Source organism: Octopus bimaculoides, chromosome 22, assembly GCF_046866305.1.
Source record: "Octopus bimaculoides isolate indiv1 chromosome 22, ASM4686630v1, whole genome shotgun sequence".
In the NCBI taxonomy this organism is placed as follows: Eukaryota; Metazoa; Mollusca; class Cephalopoda; order Octopoda; family Octopodidae; genus Octopus; species Octopus bimaculoides.
Genome location: NC_142949.1, coordinates 5,546,287 through 5,556,286, shown reverse-complemented (window position 1 = coordinate 5,556,286; position 10,000 = coordinate 5,546,287). Strand labels below are relative to the sequence as shown.

At 35.0% G+C, this 10,000-nt stretch overlaps 1 protein-coding gene across 24 annotated transcripts in view; it reads right to left on the bottom strand.

The window, feature by feature from the left end:
• The window catches only part of LOC106869633 (cadherin-23), an 898,614-nt gene that overhangs the window by 305,084 nt on the left and 583,530 nt on the right, over window positions 1–10,000 (bottom strand). For 20 of the 24 annotated variants that reach the window (XR_016237951.1, XR_016237950.1, XR_016237947.1 and 17 more), the window contains exon 5: window positions 6,315–6,365. The exons of the other annotated variants lie outside the window; for them this stretch is intronic. Coding sequence is in view for 13 of the 20 variants with exons in the window: in XM_089339746.1 (XP_089195872.1) it covers window positions 6,315–6,365 (51 nt within the window). In the remaining 7 variants the exon portion in view is untranslated. The remainder of the gene's footprint in view (window positions 1–6,314; window positions 6,366–10,000) is intronic. 24 annotated transcript variants of the gene reach the window in all.

Below are 10,000 nucleotides of genomic sequence, written 5' to 3'. Positions count from 1 at the left end.
AATAAGAGAAATAAAACGTAAAAAAACGAAAAGAAAACAAACTAAATTGTCAGACGTTGGGTTACAAAATAACAAAACAGAACCAGGATTGAATCGAAAATGTGCAGCTCTGCGATTCTTTCACCATTCCTACATTACCGGGTTGACCGAAACATCAACAATTGTCTGTTATAAGTTCTCATTTACGTGACTGTCTTTTGTTTCAGACATTATTACACCTAACCCACCACAACACATTCCTCCTCGCCACACCACGCAACACCAGACCAACGCCAACAAGAAGAACAAAAAAATCTAAAATAGAAATAATTGTTGTTGTGTGTAGATTTCTTATTCTTAGTACGGAGTTTTTAAAATTGGCCGCCATTGTTGTTAAATAGCCGATGGGGTTGCCAAGCAACTAATCAAGTGTCAAAAGCAGTCATGAGCCTCTTTTGAAATTTTGCCTTTTGTCACGTTCTCAGATCGTCTTGGAGAGGAGAGAAGAAAAAATAAAGAAAAAATACTGTATAAAAAAAATAAAAGAACGAAAAACAGTCAAAGCGTAAATGAAAAAAAAATCTCCTCCACCTCCAACCCAAACAATACCGATAAAAACACTAAAACAAAGAGAGAAATCCTAAAGCCAACAAAAGGAATTGATAAAGTGGGCCGCTTTAAAAGACTGATCGATATGGAAAAAGTTTTGATAACTTTTATATTGGAAAAGAAAAACAAATGAAAAAAAATAAAATAAAGAAAATTAAAATTACAGGGAGTTTTCAGAATTCTGTCATCAACGATGCAGGGATTGTCGTGAAACTGGTTGTGTGAGATTGGACACAGTTTATATAGTTTATAACCACTGTAACTACTATATTCCATACATTCAAGTAAAAAGATATTGTTATTCTATGGCAGATATTCTAGTTTACACGTTTGTATAATTTTTCACTTTTCAATTTTCGTTTTACAATTTCAAATATTTCATTTAAAAAGGTTCATTTAAATTTTATATTTCTCTATATTTGCATATTCTTATTTCAACCTTATCTTTTCCCTCTCGTGATTTTTTTTCTTCTCCCATACACTCTTTTACTTTTTCTCTTTATTTTCTATATTCCAGTATCTTGTCAGTCTGTCTTTCTGTACATATTATTATCAACTATGTATGCCTCTTTTATATCTATCTATCTATCTATCTATCTATCTATCTATCTATCTATCTATCTATCTATCTATCTATCTATCTATCTATCTATCTATCTATCTATCTATCTATCTATCAATCTATCTATCTATCTATACATGCATAGATGTGGTTTCCCAATGGCCAAGTGGTTAGGGCAGCGGATTCGCGGTCGTAGGATCGCGGTTTCGATTCCCAGACCGGCATTGTTAGTGTTTATTGAACGAAAACACATAAAGCTTCACGAGGCTCCGGCAGGGGGTGGAGGCGAACCCTGCTGTACTCTTTCACCACAGCTTTTTCTCGCTCTTTCTTCCTTTTTCTGTTGTACCTGAGTTCTACTTTCGTTTGTTCGCTCACTCACTTCTACACACGCGCGCGCACGCGCACACACACTCACGCACACATATGCACACAGATGTACAAACGAGTAACTAGTCACATTTGCTTTATGTATATATGTGTATACATACAAACGTAAATACATAATGTACACACACAAACATACACACACATATATGATAAGGTGCATGGCTTAGTGGTTGGGGTGTTGGACCCATGATCGTAAGATTGTGGTTTCGATTCCTGGACCGGGCGACGCGTTGTGTTCTTGAGCAAAACACTTCATTTCACGTTGCTCCAGTTCACTCAGCTGGCAAAAACAAGGAATTCTCTGACTGACCGGCATCTAGGGAAGGGAAATATTTACACAGAATTCGGAGTAATCCCTCCTTATGGATCTATGGTTTGGGAAGGGCCTTTGATCCTTTTTGGAAATCAAACGGATAGACCTAAGCCGCTGTAATAAAATCTATCAAAAAATGCAGCGTGTGAAGTGACTCTAAAACTTTCTTCTGCATAAAATGACATTTCACACCTGAAAGGAGCCAATGACCTGTCATTCTACAACCCACAGTCACAAATCTTTATCATTTTGCCAAACGAGACTATTCTAGAGATCTCTAAAGGTTTATTGTTGTTGTTGTTATTATTATTATTATTATTATTATTATTATTATTATTATTATTATTATTATTATAGAGAGTAGAGTTCTTTACTTGTATACGATTGACACAATCCATCACTAAGGTAAACGTAGCTGACGTAATCCATCACCAAGGCAAACTTAATGACGAAAAGCGCGACTCGATTATTATTATTATTATTATTATTATTATTATTATTATTATTATTATTATTATTATTATTATTATTATTATTATTATTATTATTATTATTATTTTTATTTTTATTATTATGGACGTCGCAAAGTATGCAATATCGTGAGGTTGTTGATTGAAGACATTGTGTCTACCGGGGGTTTGTACTGTTTGTCAAGTCGCAACAAGGACCTCAGACAGACAGTACTTTACCCAATACACGTGCAGTTCCAGGTAATGCCGACTATTGCAATACACTTAGATTGTAGGGTATTTCTAAAGTTTTCAGGTGATTTTCCAGATTGGGTGGTATTGAACCCAATGCTCCGAAGACAATTGGGATAACATTTATGTTCGATTCTCGTAACTGCCACATCTTAACGATCTCAATTCCCAGGTTTACATATTTATCAATCTTTTCTATTTCTTTCATGATGATATGTTGATCTACTGTCACTGTCGCGTCAATTATTAGGCACTCTTGTTTGTCCCTCCTAAAGATTACTATATCCGGCTTTCGGTGCTCTAACACATTATTATTATTATTATTATTATTATTATTATTATTATTATTATTATTATTATTGTTCAGTAGTTTTATTTTTATAACGTGCTTTCACTTCACTACCGAGCGCAGCTCTGTGCGCCTTGGGTATGTGCTGTGGTTTGCTGTGGTGCTCTTATGTTTACTGTATTGAAAGTGTTTTGCGTAGAATGTGTGCAGTACCCAGTAGTGCAATTTTCTGTATGTTATATATATTTGTAAGTCCTGGTGTTTTTGTTATGTATTTGTCTGAATATTTTTTTATTATACCTAAGGCACCTACTATGATAGGAATTTTTTCTGTTTTTAGACTCCACATTCGAGTTATCGCTATTTCCAGGTCTTTGTATTTTGAAAGTTTTTCCATTTCTTTTCGAGAAACGTTGTCATCTGCTGGTATTGATACATCAATTAGAAAGCATCTTTTTTCTTCATGATCTTTGACACCTATATCTGGTCTATACGCCTTAATTTCTCTATCTGTGTGTATTGGCATATCCCAGAGTATGGTTGCTTTCTCGTTTTCTGTGACCTTTTCTGGCGTGTGTTTATACCATCTTTTTTCTGTTGTTATTCCGTAGTGTTGGCATTCTTCTTCTTCTTCTTCTTCTTCTTCTTCTTCTTCTTCTTCTTCTTCTTCTTCTTCTTCTTCTTCTTCTTCTTCTTCTTCTTCTTCTTCTTCTTATTATTATTATTATTATTATTATTATTATTATTATTATTATTGTTATTATTATTATTATTATTATTATTATTATTATTATTAAGGCGGCGATCTGGCAGAGTCGTTAGCATGCCAGGAGAAATGCTTAGCGGTATTTCATCTTCCGTTACGTTCTGAGTTCATATTCCGGTCGAAGTTGACTTTGCCTTTCATCTCTTCGAGGCGGGGGGGGGGGTGTCTATTAAATAGGTGCCAATTGAGTATTGGGGGTCGATATAAAGGAAGAAACGCCTCCCACGAAATTTCTTGCCTTGTGCCCGTCCTTTGATATTGTCCTCCATGTGTTGGACCCTTGTGGCCAATAAATGATGTCATCATCATCATCATCATGAGGACAACGACGACGACGACGAAAATGATGATGATGATGATGATGATGATGTTGATGATGATGGTGATGTTGATCATCATCATCATCATCACCACCACCATCATCACCACCACCACCACCACCACCACCACCATCATCATCATCATCATCATCATCATCATCATCACCATCATTTTCAAAAATTTCAACTACCTCTTCACTTTATTGATTTTGCTGTCAACCATCATTCAACACGTGACATGTACTTTAATTGCAAAGATTCCTAAATTATATATTTATTTTATTCAGATAATAATAATAATAATAATAATATCGAAAATATGATGAAATTTACATAAATTTCTTTTCTTCTTCTTCTTTCTCCTTATTTCTCTTTGTTGTCGATGTTGTTGTATTTGTGGTTGTTGTTGTTGGTGTTGGTGCTGTTGTTGTTGTTGTACGGATATTATTGCTGTTGTCTGTGATGTGAGTGCACTTGTTGTTGCTGTTGTTTTTTGTCTTTGGCGCTATTTGATGCCACCATTTTTATTGCAGTTGTTGTTGTTTCCATTGACGTCGTAGCTGTTGTAGTTGCCAGAATTATCATTGTAGATTTAGTCGTAGTAGTAGTAGTAGTAGTAGTGGTGGTTTGGTGGTATTCGTTGTCTTTGTTGTTGTTGTTCCTTTGATTCAACCATCGTTTCGACTGAAACGAAATTGAAAATTTTTTTCTTCTTCTTCGTTTTGCCTTTCTTTTTATTATTATTATTATTATTATTATTATTATTATTATTATTATTATTATTATTATTATTATTATTATTTCATTTTGTTTTATCTCATTTCTATTTATTTATTTATTTTTTTTTTTTTCACACATCAAATGTGACAAGCGCCGAATCCTGCTGCATATTTCTTGAACATTTTATAGAAACATGTAAATTTGTTCTAAGAAAACATGTAACAACCATTTACAGAGAGTCGTCGTCTACATCTCTGGAAGCTTACAGACCATTCTCGAAAATAGTAGCAATCAAAATAATTTTCAGAAATGCGTAGCAGAAAAAGAGTCTGAGATGTTTTAGACAAACTTACTGACCATTCTAATAACGATTTAAAGAACAGATATTCTCAGAAACGTGTTGCAAAGTCTCAATACATTAACGCATAATTCTGGCATCATACGCATACACAATGTATACAAAGTTGTATATACACTCAGTGTGATGTATAACAAATTTAAGTTACCGTACACTATTCTAAATATTTCACTTCTGGATGATTGCACCTACGTACGTGTGTATATATATATATATATTCGGTGCGAATGGTTTTATTACCGTGTTTTACAATCCTGTAATTAATAGTGTTTATATAAGCTTAAAGCTTATGGCGATCACCATGCAGTTACAAAGGGAAATAGTCTAATAAAGGGGCATGTAGACCCTCGACAGACAAATAGACAGCTTTCCTATCTGCGTAGGACTCGAACCCACATTCCTTTGTTAACGTGACTAAGTGTGTTACCTTTACCCCAGCGAATTACGCAGTGTGATATAATGGTCATTATTTTTCTTTTATTAGATCAAATTTAGCTTACAGTTGTTTCCAGTAGTCATTATAGGTACGTTGCAGATACATTTACTCAAACAGTTATTGAAATATACGTTAGAGTAACGGAGGGATTGCATTTATTTATGTGTTGGCACTCCGTCGATTACGACGTCGAGGGTTCCAGTTGATCCGATCAACGGAACAGCCTGCTCGTGAAATTAACGTGCAAGTGGCTGAGCACTCCACAGACACGTGTACCCTTAACGTAGTTCTCGGGGATATTCAGCGTGACAGAGTGTGACAAGGCTGACCCTTTGAATTACAGGCACAACAGAAACAGGAAGTAAGAGTGAGAGAAAGTTTAGGTGAAAGAGTACAGCAGGGTTCGCTACCATCCCCTGCCGGAGCCTCGTGGACCTTTAGGTGTTTTCGCTCAATAAACACTCACAACGCCCGGTCTGGGAATCGAAACCGCGATCCTGTGACTGCGAGTCCGCTGCCCTAGCCACTGTGCCATTGCACCTCCACGCATTTATTTATATACAGACAGAAAAGTGTGTGAATTTTTCTAAGGAAATACAACTTAAAACCGTTTATCTTGTTTTTTTTTTAATGTTATTCGGTGCTAGTGCAGGTGAGTTGCACACACGTACATTCTTGAACAAACATACACACATAAAAAAACTGTAATACTAATTAATAGACAAAATTAAACACGTGAAATACAAACTGGAACTTCTATAAACAACAAAGGTTGTTAGGATCTAAAGTCTAAGGCATGGATCTAAAGTTATTTAAGGAACTAAGTTCTAAAAGTAACAGAGGTTTTCCACTCGTGATTTTGGTGTCATACCTGATAAATTGGCACCTAATCTGTAACCTTTGACCTCTAAAATATAAGCACCTAAATTTCAGGAAGAAAGAGAGAAATAAAATGTTAAAGAGACAGAACATGCATTAAATAGAGAATTTATCAAGGTGGAAAAACAGAGAGATTATTAGCGGGTTTGTGAGATTTTGTACATACATGCGTGGGATTTTTTTGAGGTGGGGGGAGAATATAAATCTTAAATTTATATGCTACAAATGATCACGATGTCTTGGACTATAAAAATCTTTAAAACCTTGGGATTTAAATGGTTAAAAGAAGATACCTTCTTTTACAACCATGCAACCAAGTAGGTGGCCGGTCAAAATTTGCTCAAAACGAAAAAGAGAAATAGAATATTCACACACGTACTCACACACACACATACACACACACGCAAACACGCATATGTACCCATAAATATATGAATACATATATATGTATGCATGCATATATATATATATGTATGTAGGCTTTCACTCTTTAATTCATTGGAATTCTTCCTGGAAGGACAGAAATGGATTCTAACTGGAAAACAAATGGACCATCACTGCAATTTTGAATGATAGCAATAATGATATAATAACAACATATCAAGCTTTAGGAAAGTCTTCCATATATTTAGTGTTCCACTTACAGATTGTATCTGTAGAATTTGTATTAAGCAGTCTCAATCTTTGCTTGAAAATCGCACTTCTTGACATTGTCACTTCGACGTTTACAAATGCAGCCAAAATCACCAACAATTATTGGTATAAATGTTAATTTATAAATAGAGCAAGGACCAGCAATTTTCGAACCTGTTGGTCATAGATATCCCACTTCTTGTTGATTTTAGTAGAGACGTCTCCATTTGCAGGGCAGTTAACCTCTATGACTGAACGGTACTTTTCTTTTCAGTTCCAAGTAACTATGTCAGGTCTATTTTACTTGCAATGGTCTGAAGTCTTGATAGGAAAGACCCCCCACTCACGAATTTCTTGTGCTGATATGTATGTATGAATGTATGCATGTTTTATTTGTACTCCTATGTGTGTATATTCCACAGCAGAGGTATTGTTTATATTTATTCCACGGACCTCTTTTCGACAGATGATCTTGCATATTGTTTCTGGAAGAACATTATGTGACTGTGGAAGTCATGTTCATTTATAGAAGTTAACTGTCCTCAATGACAGTTTTCGGGTAGCTGCTAAATACAGGATACGGCAAAATGTTCTAACAGATTTGGAGGTTTAATAAAAGTGAAATAGAGAAAAGAACGAAAATTGACAAATTTAATTTTAAAAATCCATTGAAACAAAATGGCATTAAATATACATTTCGAAAATAAAAACACATTTTTCATTCTTTACTCTATTTTGCTTTTATTAAACCTAAAAATATGTCAGATCATTTTGCCGAGCCCTGTACTGGTGTTATATCCGCCATAGAAGAATGACATAATGGGCATTCGCGGTTGCATCTTGGGAGTTTCAAGGCTTCATTATTTCATTTGTTTCATTAGATATTTCGTAGTTATTTATACGCCTCTTGGATTGCAAAGCGTAACCTTTGAAACGAAACGTGATGTAATGGCCACGAGTTCCATCAAGTCAGTATTATTGTCTTATTTAAGTTCACGTGAATAGCAAAAAGAATGTCCTGAAGTATAAATAAAGAGCGTCGAGCTGGCAGAATCTTCAGCACGCTCTTTAAGGTGGCGAGTTGGCAGAAACGTTAGCATGCCGGACGAAATGCTTAGCGGTATTTCGTCTGCCGTTACGTTCTGAGTTCAAATTCCGCCGAGATCGACTTTGCCTTTCATCGTTTCGGGATCGATAAATTAAGTACGAGTTACGCACTGGGGTTGATGTAATCGACTTAATCCCTTTGTCTGTCCTTGTTTGTCCCCTCTATGTTTAGCCCCTTGAGGGCAATAAACAAATAAGAATCTTTAGCACGCTGAGAAAAATGCTAAGCGGCTTTTCTTCCATGTTTACTTCCTGAGTTAAAATTCCGCCGCGGTCAACTTTGCTTTTCCTTTTTTCGCGGTCGATAAAATAAGTACCAGTTGAAGACTGGGATCGATGTATTCGACTTACCACTTCTCCGAAATTACTGGCCGTGTGTCAAAATTTTAAATCAATTTTATCTTCCTGTTTAATTTTCCATGAAAGATAGCCACATCTGCATAAACATATACGACGGGTTTCCACAACGAGGCAGTAGCAGAAGACATTTGATGATGCGCAGTGGTACTGTACATGAAACGACATGACCGCAAAGCGAACTTCTGAAGCACGCAACCATATTTGCGCCCATCTATGTTTGTATGTATGTGTATATATGTATATATATGTATGTATGCCTGCATATGCGTATGTATATATGTAGGCATATATGCATGTATGTATGCGTGTGTATATGTATGTATATACACATAGTTTTATGTACTCGTAATTTAAAGAGTAATTACATAACAGCATAACGGCTCAGTCGGCTATCTAGTTTAATGTACGCTAGAGAATATTCATATATATATATATATATATATATATATATATATATTTATATACATAAGAGATAATGCCCACTTTGGACGCTTTTACATAAGCACTCATGTATACACACACACAGATAGACACGCACATACACACAAAGGCATACGTATACATAGACACACATGAAGAAGCAGACGACCGCGTCTGGTTTATGACAAATGGCGTCTGTAATGTCTTCCCCTACAATTGTTCATTGAACATCATGTTACGCCATATTGGTGTTATTACAGACAACAAACCTAACGAAGCTTCATCTAATTCACCAAGATTAATTATCTTTATTACTGTAGAAATATCTTACTAATTATCAAATTGTGTCGTTGGACTGTGTCTCTGCTGTTGTGGTTTTGTTTGTGTGCATAGGTATGTGTGTGTGTTTGTGCGTTTGTTTGTTTGTGTGTGTCTTTGTTTGTGCGTGTGTTTCTGTGTGTGTGCCTGTGCGTATGTGTATGTGGGCGTGCAAGTGTGTCTGTGTATGTATGTATATATGTGTGTGTGTCTGCGTGTGAATATTATTTAAAACGTTTGATTTCCTTTGTGTAAAAGACTTTTTTTCAAATGTGTATATTAGATGATCTAAGTGTGTAGTATGGTTTGGTGTGTGTGTATGTGTGTGTGTGTGTGCGTGTGTGTGTGTGTGTGCGTGTGTGTGTGCGTGTGCGTGTGTGTGTGCGTGCGTGTGCGTGTGTAAAATTATTTGAGTTTTGTTATAGAAACTAATCACGTTAAAGAACATAGTCCATTTATATGTTCTTTATATATATGTACATATATATATATATATATATATATATATATATATATATATATATATATATATATATATATATATATATATATATATATATGTGTGTGTGTATATATATATATATATATGTTCTTTATATATATGCACATATCCAAACGCTAACACATTTATGTCTAAATCTACATACATATGTATGTATGCACATATATGTCTGTGTGCATATGCGTATGTATGTATATGCACATGAATTATACATATGTATATGAATGGATACATATGTACATGAGGACATATATACACATAAGTATATATGCATATATAAATATGTATATATATATATGTATCCGAATATATTAGATATATGCATACACCTAAAACAA